The sequence below is a fragment of the Microcaecilia unicolor genome, chromosome 1 (assembly GCF_901765095.1).
Source record: "Microcaecilia unicolor chromosome 1, aMicUni1.1, whole genome shotgun sequence".
NCBI lineage: Eukaryota > Metazoa > Chordata > Amphibia > Gymnophiona > Siphonopidae > Microcaecilia > Microcaecilia unicolor.
The window spans coordinates 55,494,261-55,510,102 of NC_044031.1; the positions used below are offsets into that span (position 1 = coordinate 55,494,261).

At 42.1% G+C, this 15,842-nt stretch overlaps 1 protein-coding gene across 2 annotated transcripts in view; it reads right to left on the reverse strand.

Moving 5' to 3' along the window:
* OBSCN (obscurin, cytoskeletal calmodulin and titin-interacting RhoGEF) overlaps positions 1-15,842 on the reverse strand; it is a 472,877-nt gene that overhangs the window by 433,912 nt on the left and 23,123 nt on the right. For both annotated transcript variants that reach the window (XM_030197417.1, XM_030197425.1), the window contains exons 7-9: positions 9,603-9,878; positions 5,389-5,655; positions 4,869-5,138 (exon numbers count right to left, since the gene is read on the reverse strand). In XM_030197417.1, coding sequence (XP_030053277.1) covers positions 4,869-5,138; positions 5,389-5,655; positions 9,603-9,878 — 813 coding nt within the window. The remainder of the gene's footprint in view (positions 1-4,868; positions 5,139-5,388; positions 5,656-9,602; positions 9,879-15,842) is intronic.

Genomic DNA, 15,842 nt, shown 5'->3' on the forward strand with positions numbered 1-15,842 from the left:
TACCACTCACACATTTTTTCAGGTGTATCCCATACTAACACAAACAATCAAAACTATTAACACATAACAAACCACAACATAAAATGGCATAAAACTAAAACTAAAAGCAACCATCAACTAAACAAATTCATAAGATCACATGATCACACCCAAACGCCAGTCTACATAAGAAGGACAAGGCACAAAGGGGCCCTTTTACTAAAGAGTTGCCATGTGGCAACCCAGAACTACTGCCAGCCCAATGCGGGTGCTGGCGGTAGTTCTGCCCCCAGTGCGTGACATTTCCGGCGCTAGCAGAAATGTTGAAAAAATATTTCCACAGGGGGTTACCACTAGGTTAGTGTGGGAGCCCTTACCTCCACCTCAATGGGTGGTAGTAAGTGCTCCCCCCCCCCCAAATGGTTGCACAGCAAGTGCGAACTTACTACATGCCCATTTCATTTTTGGCTATTTTTACCCGCTGCGGTCAAAGGGGTCCTGAAGCGCAGTAAAAATGGTCGCCACTAGAACAGGGCCCCTTTTACCACAGCTTAGTAAAAGGGCCTCAAAGAGAGGGATTCAAATACCAGAGAAACAATCACACAGCACCAAAGCAGAGTCAGCCAAAGGAAAAGACGGAGATCTTCAACCATGGACGAAATAAAATTTATTGAAAACCCCTTTATTTCATCTAAAGTTGAAAATCTCTTTCTTTCTTTTGGCTGACTGTGCTCTGGTGCTGTGTATACAAGATCTTCAGCTTTTTACAGAATGCCCAAATATCATGGGTGAAGGTACAGTGATTTAAGGATTACCACTATTGCACTCAAGATATCACTGAAACCTTTGCTTACCTTTATGGCAATTAGAAAACGGGAAAGAGTGAGGCAAACCCTCGTAGTCTTGTGGTTGCTACTGTAATAATATAAGGTAAGCAAGATCTTCATCCCAGAACTAAGAAGCCTACCTTGTGGGGCATGTACACATGTTTGGAGAATATGTATGAATCTGAGAAAAAAAATGTCTTTTGGACTGCTTATGCCCCCTCCTCTCTGAACATGTCTTGAAAATTTGGTGCAATTAGAACTACAAATACAGATATTATTCACTGGAAATCAAGACATAGACTGTCGCTCAGATTTTAGTGATCTTAAAAACTTCCTATCCTTTTGGAAAGTAGGTTAACTAGAGAAATAAAGAGGTATATATTTTTAAAACACAAATTTTAGGATATGTGCTAGAAACTTGGAATCCAGTGAGATTTCGTTCTCTGTTTTTCAGATTTCTACTAGTACTTATTATTAGGGATTTACTGACCAACCATTTTCATTTTGTTCAGCTTCCAGTAACATTTATGGGATTTTTCATCAATAGTGCACACTATTGTGCCCTGTTCTTTAATAGTGCACACCATTTTTCAATAATGTATCTACTGATAAATAGTGCACATTACTGAGCACTAGGGTGCACTATTATGCAACTGTGTGCCATGTTCTTTAATAGTGCACACCATTGTTCCAATAATGAATCTACATTATTGAGTACTAGGGTGCACTATAAAGCAATAGTGTGCCATGTTCTTTTTAATAGTGCACACCATTGTTCTAATAATGCATCTACTGATAAACAGTGCACACATTACTGAGCAATAGTGTGCCCTGTTCTTTAATAGTGCACACCATTTTTCAATAATGTACCTACTGATAAATAGTGCACATTATTGAGCACTAGGGTGACTATTGTACAGTTGTATGCCATGTTCTTTAATAGTGCACACCATTTTCCAATAATACATCTACTGATAAACAGTGTGCATTATTGAGCACTAAGGTACATTATTGTGCAATAGTGTGCCCTGATCCTTTAATAGTGCACACCATTGTTTAATAATGTATCTACATTATCGAGCACTAGGGTGCACTATAAAACAATAGTGTGACTTTTGATACAGAAAAAATGAAGTGTGGTGTTTTTCCTTATCATTTCATGTTAAAAATGATATGGAATTGTCATTTACTATGCTGTTTCAAACAAATGCAAATTTCTATTTATCATAGGTTATGGTATGACTGAAGTTGATTTTGTCAGACTAGACATAGACACTCATTTTCCCCAGCAGCAGCAGCAGGAGCAGCAGCAAAAACCACTCTCAATTTTTGGGGGGAACAACAAACGACCTGTATGCAGATAACCTGTTGGTCTAGAATCTAAGCCAGATGATAACCCGTCCCTTTTTATCTTTATCTTTCTCAAAATCTCAGAGTTGTATAAATACCCACATGATAAGACCCTTGGCTAATAGTTATTTACTAAGAGTTATCATATGGTACTATCATTTCTGCATATTTTCTGCCACGGAGCCTACTGAAATAGAATTTGAATATAACTTTTAGTAAATGATCCCTAAATAAAGAAAGTATTTACAGAGAACATCTTTGTATGGATGCCTGCAGGCCACTTCAAATAGAAGTATTTTTTATCAGTCTGCTCATGACATTCTAAGAGCCCCAGTATAATATTCACTGGTGTTTTTGAATTTAGCAAAAATGCCCAAAATTCTACAGATACTCAATTAGTGACATTTTTCACACCAGCTTGGAGGATATACACCTCTGTCCTGGGAGACCTGCTCCTCTCTATAATTATTTTCATTATATTTCAATTTTGCAGACTAGTGAGCCCTTTTACTGAGCTGCGTAGGTGCCTATGCACGCCCAACGTGCATCAATTTGGAGTTACCGGCTGGCTACTGCGTCGCCCTTGCAGTAATTTTATTTTTGACGTGTGTCCACTATGTGCACCATAAAATATATTTTATTTTCTGGCATGTGGTGAAAATCAGGCAGTAACTCCAACTTGACGTGTGTAGGTGATTACCGCACAGTTAATGCAAGAGACCTTACCGCTAAGTCAATGGCTGGCGGTAAGGTCTGAGACCCAAAATGGACGAGCGCCAATTTTTTATTTTGCAGCACGTCCATTTTCGGCAAACATTTTTTAAAAAGGCATTTTTTACAGGCTTGCTGAAAAATGGATCTGCGCATGCCCAAAACACACGCCTACACTAGCACAGCCCATTTTTCGGCGCACCTTAGTAAAAGGACCCCTAGAATTCTAGCCCTGCAGTAAAAAAAACAATTGTATAGACTACATGAACAAGTGAGTTATGAAAACAACATGCCGCCCAATATTCAAAACGAGTTAAGTGGGCAGGAGTCGCTGGGAGCCATACAACCGCCAATATTCAGCAGCACTTAAACAGGCAGTGCCCCTGAATACTGTCTCTGACCGCCCATTCAGAAAGTGAGCAGGTCAGGGGCAGTACAGGGGATGGTACTGGGCAGGAGCTGATAGGTGGGTGTCAACAATAATCAGGGGTCCTTTTACAAAGGCGCGCTAGCGTTTTTAGCTTGTGCTAAACACTAGAGATACCCATATATTCCTACGGGCGTCTGTAGTGTTTAGCACTTGCTAATCATTAGTGTGCACTAAAAACGCTAGCATGCCTTTGTAAAAGGACCCCTCATTGCTGGCACCCAGATAGTTAACCCAGTCAATTTAGGATAGCTCAAAAGCTGTTCTACAGCAGTACCGCGGGGCTGCTGCAAGAGTCACGGCACTAGACCTCCAAGGATCCGAGATAGGTGTGGAGGGCACCTACCTAGACCGGGGGGGGGGGGGGGGGGGAGGACTGAGGGATGTTCCAGGGATGTGGGAGGGGGGTTCTTAATACCACAGGCGGGAACAGAAGGACAGGGCTGTTTCAAGGGCAAAAAAATTTTTTTTTAAAAGTTATACGGGTGCCAGATGATATTCAGCCGGGGTCCAAATAATTATCTTATGTGGGCCCTGCTGAATATCAGCCAGGACCCGCATAAGGCTCTGGCGGCTAGCAGAGGGACAATTAGCCCTGGAGATTCAGTGCCACTGCCCACACATGGCCTAGCACTGACTATCCGAGGCTTATGTAGCCGGTGATGGTCAGTTTAAAAAATAAATGACCGCTAAAGGATTAATATCAATAGATGGGCTAATCTAGAACAATAGAGTGGGATCACTTTAAAAAGGTGATCGTTTTCTTAACTTAGCTTTAGCAAACAATTTGATGAACCTGGAAAAAATTGTGAAGTTTTGTCTAACTGCTTCGTTTAACATTAAAAAACACATTCATATTTAAAACATTCATTTGGGACTTTTCCAAATGTTAGATTTAATATAACCATAATGAAAAATTGAAAACATGTCAAATGCACTGGAATTTTAAATTTCATTTTTCTTAAATTGTGTTTCACTTACATATTCTGACATTTACCAACATTTGCTTATTTCTGATCTGAAGAAGAGTTACCTTTGAAAGCTAATCAAAAAATGCATTAAGTTAGTCCAATAAAAAAAGGTATCTTATTTTCTTTTCATTATTTAGTTTTATTTCTATTTATTACCTTTAAAGGTGGGACTAACATGCTAACACATCACTTTACTCTTAGGCCCCTGTTTACAAAGCCTCACTAGCGGCTGGCGGTGCGGTACTGCTGACACAACCCATTCGCTTTGAATGGGCTATATCGGCAATGCCATGTGGCAGCCACTAGTACAGTTTTGTAAACAGGGAGGTTAAATTCTCCAAATCTACCAACAAATATCTGAGAAATATTCAAAGCAGATCTGGGGGAATATTCAAACATTCTATCAAATTTGAAATTTTGTGCACATATATCCACATATCATGGTAGTAAAAAACTTTTACTACCACAGGTTGCATACGTAGGGCAACCAACTTTGGTTTTCAATTGTAAAATTCAATTAAAACTTTCTAAATCTTGCCACTGAGTTAAACTAATCTGATCCATGTAGTGCACTTTGTCCATGCTTTTCCAAACCTCTCTCACCTTTGATTTTGAGGGTGGATTTGGTTTTTGCACCTTCAAACTCTGCTGAGATTTCAGCTGCGTCCTCCATGGTTAGGCCAGTGATGGTCAGGATGTGGCTGGTGTCCTTCTTGGAGATCAAATATTTTTCACTAGGTTCAATTTTTGTCCCGTTTCTGTACCACGTGACCACTGCATCTTCCTGAGAGACAGTGCACTTAAACTTGGCCTCCTTGCCTTCCTCGGCAACCATATTATTGAGTTCACCAGTAAACTTTACCACTCTGGGAACTGAAAGACAAAGCGAGTCAAGTAAGCAGCACTAGAGAAATACATTATCAGCACGGATCAGCCTCCTGCCTGGTTAAATCACTTTCAATATTCACTGGTGTATTGATAAAAACAAGAGAACTCCATGAACATTTAGGGAAGGGCTATTAAAAGTAGAACAGACTGTTCATGCTGCTCAGGACCCTGAAATGTTTGGTGGTGCCAGGCAACACCTGATTTGCTTCCCTGCTCACACCATCAGTATGGGTACCTTTAGTAGTGATCTGAGCGATGGTCTTATCATCCCTGGATTCACACGAGTACTCTCCTTCATCCTCTGCCCTCACATTGGAAATGGTCAGACTGCGCTTGTCTCCATCGGCCTGGATCTGGACTCGTTTTCCAGGTCTGATCTCTACTCCATTCCTGCGCCACAGGACATCACCCTTGGTCTTACTCAGCTCACAGGTCAAAGATAGAGTCCCACCTATCTCAGTGCTCTTTGGTTCAAGTTTTTGGGTGAACTTCACAGGCACTTCTGTAAAGAATTCAAGTGCACTTTCTTCAACAACAAGTCATTACCATGTGTAAACCATTTGATAGATTAAAATGAGTTGATAGTCTCAATCCAGATTCCAATGAACATGTGTCCACATTTCAAAGCCCCTACTCTCACAGATTTGCAATATGACACCACTGCAGATGGTCTCAGCAGAGAGAGGCTGAATTACACTCATCCTTAGAGTCATTCCCTACAGAGCAGGACTAGCAAGGCAGGAAGCATACTGCCATCTTGGGCAACTCACTTAACCCTCCATTGCCTCAGGTACAAAAATTAGATTATGAGCTCTCTAAGGACAGGGAAATATCTAGAGTACCTGAATGTAACTCACCTTCAGCTACTACTGAAAAAGGTATGAGCATCTGTGAAGAAACATTGTGTTTTAAGCCTATAAAATGTATTGGATATTTTCCTGCATTAATTATGTCCTGAAGTGTATTTCTCCTTTGGCCAGCAAGTGGTGTTTCTTTGCTGTAAAGCTGTTACAGAGAAATGAATGTTCTTTTCTTTAGTTTTAGCACACAAACAGGAAACAAGAAGCAGTATATTTTTAAAATTTTCTTGTTCTGGGATCTGATTGGCCCAGGAGCTCATTTTTCATTTGGCGAATACTGGCTTTTGCTCCAGTCTTAGTCAGGAAGAAGAGGGAGACAGCTATCTTTGCTAAGGCCCTGTAAACAGTTACATTTGATAACTTGTGAGCAGCTATATGTCCTGATCTTCTCAGGTAATTTTTAGAAAGTAAACAAATGTTTAGTTAGTGTTATAATTGATCCATATTTCAGTTACATGTTATTGTTTGCTGATTACACTTTTTATGTTACACTGTTCAATTTTTAAGACAATAAACAATTTCGTTTATTGCCTCTTTGTTTGGACTGATAAAGAATCCTGGCGGTTTGTGTGTTGGGTCTGGAGTGCTTTCTGGGAACTGTGGGGCCACTGGGAGTGTGGCCCCAGTAACCTAGAAATCACTGGGGATAATTTGACAGCGGGAGACTTACCCAGAGGTGGTTGTGACCCAGTCGGTGGGAGGAGGGTGCTAGTGTAGAGCACGAGTGGCAGGTGCAGGTTGACCTGAACTACCTGAACTGTGCTGTGGATGGACCCTCTAAGTAACCGAGGGTTAACCCCAGGCATGAAGCTAGGCGTTTCGTGACAGCATCCAATAAAATAAATAATAAATTAAATTGATGGTGCCTGACCTGTTTTGTGAATAATGGAAAACTATGAGTTTCAGAACTGTTGAGCTGCTACTTTTCATAAACAAACAGTTAACTAGAAAGAAAAAGTTCCTCTTAAAAATACTTTATGCATAGTTACATAGTTGATTAGACTGAAAGAAAACTAAACTAATAAAAGAGGCAAAACCACCATAAACTAGTAACCAAGGAGAAAAAAGGGGAAAATGGAGAAAATGTGAACGTTTAAATCATGAATACAGAGTAGAAGGTAAAATACCTATAAAACAACTTTTAATATATAGTAAATGATTATGATGATAGTAATAAACAAAATCAATTACTAGAATAAATAAAAGCTATTTAAATAATTCACAACTTTAAGAAACACTGGCCAAGAGGATAATGTTGTCCCAGATCAGAAAGGAAAACATTTTAAGGGGCAATCTCATCTGTGTGACAGAAGAATTTAGATAGCAGCAGTCTGTTTTTTTCTACCGAAAAAGGTACCAGTACTCAAATGCCAGGCCACCCTTCAGGGGTGGGGTGATCACTGAGGGACCCACCCCACAATAGCCAGGCCCCCTGCAACCAGTCACAGAATCTATGACAAGGCAGAATTGGTGTGTAGAGCCTGAGCTCTTTCCTTAAAACTTGGGGACTATGGGTCAATTTTAGCAGACAATGGAAAAAGTGTAGGTACTCAGTACCCCCTCAAAAAAAGCCCTGGATAGCAGCATCTATGACATAACTCCCTAGAGATCCCTAATGAATATTCATTCTCCTTAGTAACTTTAACTGTTTTCAATGTTTAACAAAACTTTATTTATTCAATATTTCTTTTACAATATCTTAAAATCCTCCTTATCCTCACTGTTTCAATCACATACATACATACCATGCACCTCTCTTCATACTAACTACATTCAAACATAAAATCCATGAAGAGGGGTGCATGGTATGTATGTATGTGATTGAAACAGTGAGGATAAGGAGGATTTTAAGATTTTGTAAATTGTAAAAGAAATATTGAATAAATAAAGTTTTGTTAAACATTGAAAACAGTTAAAGTTACTAAGGAGAATTAATATAGGAATTGTAACTTATTGAAGAAATTTCTCACAGGGATAGGAAGGTGTAATGAATATTCATGAAATATACAGGTATTTCCATACAACTGAAGCAATGTGCGAGCAAACTTTTCTCATGCATATTCACTATAGATATTCTGAAAACTCCAGCAGATTAGTGTGCATGGTGAGCGGAGATTACCTACCCCTGCCTATAGGTCTAATGATAAAGTGCAATGTAGATTTGGACTAATACACAGAAAATGAGTCATAGCTAAGTACAGGACATTCCGCATTGTACAATGGACATTCTGAATCCTCTGAAAGTCATCTTCAACTTCTGTCTGAGATTGAAATTATATGCACTGGATCTTGGATCAAATAGGATGTCCATTCATACATGTAGACTATGGATGCTAACCTGTGGAGATGCACCTAACAGAAGATAGGTGATTCTAATTACCACTTATCTCTTTTATCAAAAAGATCTTTTCAGTTTTACTTTACTTTGGAAAGGTGCTTACAGTAGAGAACGACACGGGGGACGGGGAACGGGGACAGATCTTGCGGGAACGGGGTGGGGACGGGGACAGATCCCACAGGGACAGAGTGGGGATGGGGACAGAGCCCACAGGGATGGAGACAAACCTAGGTACCTACATTACGTTAGAATAGGCTCCTACCAGCTGTCCTTGGGGCCCCTGAATGGAGGCATCCCGTTTTAGAACTGCCTCCTTAATGCTATAAAAGTATGCCTATGTATAGGCACCCAGAGAGCACCTGATTGGTGCGTATTCTATAAATGAACGTAGGTGCCTACTTTCCTTTGTAGAATACCAGCATAATTGGCTATATATATATATATACACGTATGCACTTATACCAAGTATAGAAAGGAAAAGGGGATGGGATTTGATATACCACCTTTCTGTGGTTACAATCAAACTGATTTACATATATAGAGCTGGTATAAGAGCCCGTGCTTATATTCAGAATATAATCATGTGACTTACAGTGTTCTATATGTTAGGTGCAAAAATATGTACCTCTGTATACGCCTACTGACAAAGTCCATGCCATCATGTTATAGTGCATATGTTTTATGCTCATTGGAATTTTATAACAGTCCATTTATGTGCATATGTGGTCACATATGTGCAAAATTGACTTTAAAATTACCCCCTCAGGTTGCAGACCATCTTGGACAGGAAGCTATCTACTACATCTAAATATGTAACACTCCTTGAGCTCAAATTTTAAAAGGCAAGAAATTACATCTAGAATCAATTCCAAATTCATTTATCATGTATTAAAGGTTATTTTTACAGATTATTTTATCTTCTACTGTATATTTGTGATTTGGACCTTCATACTTCCTCTGTCCCCCTGTATCTGCCTACTGTGCTGAAACAGAATCTGCCTAACTTCTGATCCCCTCTGGCTCTTGCCCTACAACTAAGGTCTTTCTTTGTCTGTTCCAAGCATGCTGTATCTTTCCTTTCAACAACTTCAGTAAAGGATTGTTGGGCCAAATTTTAAAAGACTTGTACATTTACCAATAGCTTATTCATTCAATACAATTTGAAGACAGAAATCCTACATTCTTAATTGTTCCTGCCTAGGCTGGGCTTCTACTGAGCACTGCCAGTTTTTGTCATAGTCTTTCTCTCACCTTTCACCTGTACTTTGAAATCTTGCTTGTCGCTGACTGTCTTGCAGGTGTATATGGCGCTGTCTTGAGACTCGGCCACTTTTACAATCAGTGTCCTGGAGGACCCTTCACTCTTGATCTCACACTTCCTGCTCTCTGACAACTCAAAGCCATCCTTTAACCACCGGACAACAGCATTTGCTGGTGTGACCGAGGTCACCAAGACAATGTCATCATGCTCTTGAACGACAATTGGCTCTCTCTGGACAGGTTTCTTCTCGAATTTGGCTTCTCTCTCTGTCAAAGAAAAAAAAGATAAATCTGATTTAAAATGACAGTTTTTTCCATGCCTGGTTCAAATAAAGGTCAGCTACTACTACTACTTGACACTAAAGTGCTACTAGGGTTACGCAGCGCTGTACAATTTAACATAGAAGGACAGTCCCTGCTCAATGACCTTACAATCTAAAGGACAAATGTACAGTCAGTCAAGTAGGAGCAGTCAAATTGGGGCAGTCTAGATTTCCTGAAAGGTATAAAGGTTAGGTACCGAAAGCAACACTGAAGAGGTGGGCTTTGAGCAAGGATTTGAAGATGGGTAGGGAGGGGGCTTGGCTTAAGGGCTCAGGAAGTTTATTCCAAGCATAGGGTGAGGCGAGGCAGAATGAGCGGAGCCTGGAGTTGTTTCTGACCAACAGATCTCTTTCTTGAACCTCTGAGTGCTGCCTCCTACACCAGCCCCTGTATGGATTTATTGCATCTTTGAAGCTGTAGTAAAGACTTCCACATTACTCCTGTTCATCCTGTTTCATTTTTGACCCATTGCATACATGGTGTCGTAGTTCAGATTTCTCTAAAATAAGTTAGACTACTTAGTGGTAATCTTGCTGCAGAAAGGACATTAAATTGGGATTATATGTTACCAAATAACTGAATTATAAAAAATAGACTGAACCAGTAAGACTTAAATTATGCTAGGAAGTTAAAAGTCTTCAGCAAAGGCTGAGAAACTTTTAACAAAGTATAAACAATTTATCATGGTTCTGAGGTGTCGAGGGTTTCTATGACCTATTCATCTTGGTCCTTGAAGATAAGACTAGACAGAAATTGTTAGTCAGTTTGTTCATTTTCCCTTCGCACAATAATGCAATGCTTCATTCAGAAACTTCCCCTTAAGTAAACATTGCCAAACATCCCCAAATATTTTCTTATTAATCCCTACCTGACCCCCTCCTCAAGTCGATACGTATCCAATTCCTTACACACCGGATGCTGTTTCCCCATATATCCAGTAAGGACTGGCTTGAAGAATATGGGGAAATGTCAACATCCCCATGTCATTTTGTGTTGTCTTTTTTTTTTTTTGCCCAAAAACAACAGGAAAAAACTTGAAAAGCCCTTTTTAATGCATTGTCAACAGTGTGCACTATTTGCAAAGAATGTGCCCTATTTGCAGAGTGTGCACTATTTCCCAGTAGTGCACTCTCTTTGCAAATAGTGCTTGCTCTTTTACAAAGGAGTCCACTCACAAAAGAGTACACTATTGGGAAAAAGGTGCACTCTTCATCAATAGGGCACATTCTTTTGCAAGATTGTGCACTCTTTCAGAGGAGTGCATACTACTAATACTGCCTTTGTATCGCTCCATGGAGTGACCACACCTCGAATATTGCGTTCAATTCTAGTCGCTGCATCTCAAAAAAGATATGGAGGGACATTTTTGAAAGAAAGGTCCAAGTTGGGATTTGGCCATCTCTGTAAAACGTCCAAATCCGGGGGCGGGGAATACCGTATTTTCGAAAAAAGACGAACGTCCATCTTTCATTTCAAAAATACCAAGGACGTCCTTGGATTTGGACGTCCTTAGACATGGACGTCTTTGACTTTTGGCGATTTTCGAAACCAAAGACGTCCATGTCAAAAATGTCCAAATGCAAGCCATTTGGAAGTGGGAGGAGCCAGCATTTGTAGTGCACTGGTCCCCCTGACATGCCAGGACACCAACCGGGCACCCTAGGGGGCACTGCAGTGGACTTCATAAATTGCTCCCAGGTACATAGCTCCCTTACCGTGTGTGTTGAGCCCCCCCCAAAACCCACTACCCCAAGTGTACACCACTACCCTAGCCCTTAACATAGTAACATAGTAGATGACGGCAGAAAAAGACCTGCATGGTCCATCCAGTCTGCCCAACAAGATAAACTCATATGTGTATACCTTACCTTGATTTGTACCTGCCTTTTTCAGGGCACAGACCGTACAAGTATGCCCAGCAGTATTTCCCGCCTCCCAACCACCAGTCCCGCCTCCCATCACCGGCTCTGGCACGGACCGTATAAGTCTGCCCTCCACTATCCTCGCCTCCCAACCACCAACCTCTCTTCCCCCACCTGCTCCGCCACCCAATTTCGGCTAAGCTTCTGAGGATCCATTCCTACTGCACAGGATTCCTTTATGCATATCCCACGCATTTTTGAATTCTGTTACCGTTTTCATCTCCACCACCTCCCACGGGAGGGCATTCCAAGCATCCACCACCCTCTACGTGAAAAAATACTTCCTGACATCTTTTTTGAGTCTGCCCCCCTTCAATCTCATTTCATGTCCTCTCGTTCTACCGCCTTCCCATCTTCGGAAAAGATTTTTTTGCGGATTAATACCTTTCAAGTATTTGAACGTCTGTATCATATCACCCCTAGTCCTCCTTTCCTCCAGGGTATACATGTTCAGGTCAGCAAGTCTTTGTTCATACGTCTTGGAACGCAAATCCCAAACCATTCTCGTAGCTTTTCTTTGCACCGCTTCCATTTTTTTAACATCCTTCACAAGGTACGGGTGGCACCTAGATGTGAGTACAGTGGGTTTCTGTTGGGTTTTGGAGAGCTCACTGTTTCCTCCACAAACATAACAGGTAGGGGGGTATGGGCCTGGGTCCGCCTGTCTGAAGTGCACTGCACCCACTAAAACTGCTTCAGGGACCTGCACGCGCTGTCATGGACCTGAGTATGACATCTGAGGCTGACATAGAGGCTGGCATGAAATATTTTTAAAGATGTTTTTTGAGAGTGGGAGGGGGTTAGTGACCACTGGGGGAGTAACGGGAGGTCATCCCCGATTCCCTCCGGTGGTCATCTGGTCATTTCAGGCACCTTTTTGTGCCTTATTCGTAAAGAAAACACCCAAGTTTTACTTTAGGACGTCCCTGCTTTTTTCGATTATGGCTCAAAGACGTCCAAGTGTTAGGCACACCCAAGTCCCGCCTTCACCACGCTTCCAACACGCCCCCTTGATTTGGATATCCTTGCGACGGACTTCAGTTAGAAATGTCCAAAATCTGGTTTCGATTATACCGATTTGGATCTCTCTGGGAGATGGACGTCCGTGTTCCAATTTATGTCGAAAGATGGACATCCATCTCTTTCGAAAATGAGCCTGATAATGGAATTAGAAAAGTTTTCTTCACTCAACGTGTAATTAAACTCTGGAATTCGTTGCCAGAGAATGTGGTAAAGGTGGCTAGCTTAGCAGAGTTTAAAAAAAGGTTTGGATGGCTTCCTAAAGGAAAGGTCCATAGACTATTATTAAATGGACTTGGGGAAAATCCACTATTTCTGGGATAAGCAGTATAAAGCGTTTTGTACTTTTTTGGGTTCTTGCCAGGTATTTGTGACCTGGATTGGCCACTGTTGGAAACAGGATGCTGGGCTTGATGGACTTTTGGTCTGTCCCAGTATGGCAATACTTATGCACTATTAATCTCCCCCCCCCCAACCCGGGAAAACCGGGAAAGTGGAATATGTCTGAGTGAGTTTCCCCCAGGGGATTACTAGAGAATAGCCTTACCCTGGCAGCTGTCAAGGAGGAATTTCTGGAGTCTTTACAGAATTCGACCCTTTTACATCTTTTCATTAGTTTAACTGCTTCCTCTCAATGTTTAATGTAATCTTCTAATACTTTGGTTCTTTTTTGTCCCCCCCAGTAATACCGGTGTGTGGTTATACGCTGCCATCTCCTGGAGAACAATTTTACCTTTGACAATACAACTATGCTGTTTTTTTGAAATCTGGTATGGTGCCATAGTCCTTTGGCCATTAATTACATATGGTGGTTAATAGTGTACACACCGTTTAACCATTTTGATGATAAAGATCATATTTTAGCCCCTGACGCTGCCCTTTTGAGTGACACATGGCCTGTGTCGGGTTTTGTTGGGTTTGTTGGGTTTTAACCCTATAATAAAGATTGATTTGTACTACTGACTGATCTGCTTTGTTTGCACATTGAAATTTCTCCAGTGCCAGTCTGCTGGGGGAGGGACAGACTCAGTCAGTTCCTATCAGTGGCGTAGCCACAGGTGGGCCTGTGTGGGCCAGGGCCCACCCACTTAGGGCTCAGGCCCACCCAACAGGAGCACATATTTAATGCTAGCTGGTGGGGATCCCAAGCTCTGCCAGCTGAAGGCTTCCCCCTGATGGTAAAGAAAACGCTACTCTCCACAATACCGGCACCTACACATGCTCAGTTTTCAGCTCATGCCTGCTGCAGACTGCCAAGGTGCAGCATTTTCCCGCCAGATGAGGTTTTTTTTGTTGGTGGGGTGGGGGAGAACACTTGGTGCCCACCTAGTTCTTGCCTAGGCCCGCCCAAAATCTGTTTTCTGGCTACGCCCCTGGTTCCTATGTGGTGAATGTTATATTAGTTCAGTTATGGAAAAATGATACATTGAGGATTGACAATGGGTTGCAACTGGGGGGTGGGGCTGGTAAGGTATAAAAGCCCCCAGTGAAGAAAGCATCAGGTTTTTGGTTGCCCAAATCCCTGTCAGGACCCGTGGAGCTAAGGGGGTATCCTGCTCAGCATCAGAAGTAGGGGCTGCTATTAAAAAACCATTGGTTCTGCTGGGGAGAAAGGGCTGAAGTGAGGAGGCTCCAGTGAGGGAGAGAGGGAGAGGGAATCACACCTCTGGAGGAGAATGGGCAGTGGAAGTCCAGTCCTCGATTCAGTCCTGGATGTCTGCCTGGCAAGTGAGCAGGCAGTCTGCAGCTCCAGGTTGTCCTGCTAGGTGGGATGAGCCACAGCATTAAACACAGACTGGACATGTGATGGGACTAAAAATATCAGGGACTAAGGACTAAACAGTACTATGTGGCTAACCCCCCCCCCCCCCCCCCCCCATGTTTTCTAATTCCTGAGACTGTGAACACTTGTATCCACTCGCCTCCACCTACCCTCCTCTCCTCTTTCCTCTACACATTAATTGATTTGTTTGCTTTATTTTTTGTCTACTAGATTGTAAGCTCTTTGAGCAGGGACTTTCTTCTATGTTTGTGCAGCGCTGCGTACGCTTTGTAGCACTATAGAAATGCTAAATAGTAGTAGTAGTAATTTGTTGCTTGAAATTCCTGTTAAGTTTCCTGTTAGAAATGTTCAGCATTTTAGAAAAGCAACATTGGTGTGCAAGTAGATTTTTTTCCTCCAGATTGTTTTCACAGCTAAAAGCTAAAAGGTGGTAACCAAACCCCCCAGACAACCGGCCTACGAATCCTGGCCCAGATGCCTACCCCAAAGAGTTTAATCGGCATCCAGGACTGTTTGAGCGGGACCAGGGTTACAAAAATGGTGCCCAACATGGGGCAAAGGGGTTAAGCCCACCAGGGAGACTATTTTTCCCTTCAAAAATTTCCCCCCACACACCGGAGAGACCGTCTATTATTTCTAAAACTTTGGGAGCAGCATCAAACGTTCTTGGAGGTGGCTTGCGGTGCCAGGGGAACCTAGGAGGACCAGATCCGGTTTGGAGGGATAGAGGGGAATCATCATATAATTGTGAGTAGCCGGGGTGTGTTTGGAGGGAAAGCCACATGGACCATATGGCCTCCATTCCCACCACTGAGGCAATGAGATGGAAGAGAAGGAGATACGCCCTCAACAGGTGCTCTGAGTCTGGGAGCACTTTGATGTCAGAGCTCATGGGTGAGCTAAAGGCTGTGAGCTAGTTGCAGCGAACCATGTGGGGCCTGAATGAAAAGAGCACTGAAATGAATGAGAGCTACAGCTGGGCGCAAGCACTAATTCCTGCGACAGAATGGCCCATCAGCTAAAGACCACAATCAAGCTGACTGTGGAGGATGTGGTAAATGCTGTTTCTCTTCCTATGGAGAGGGGGAGGGGGAGGGAACTATCTGTCAAAGGGAGGAGGACAGTATGATGATTATAGCTGTTGGGTAATACAGGGGAGTGTTTTGAATTTAATGTGAAATG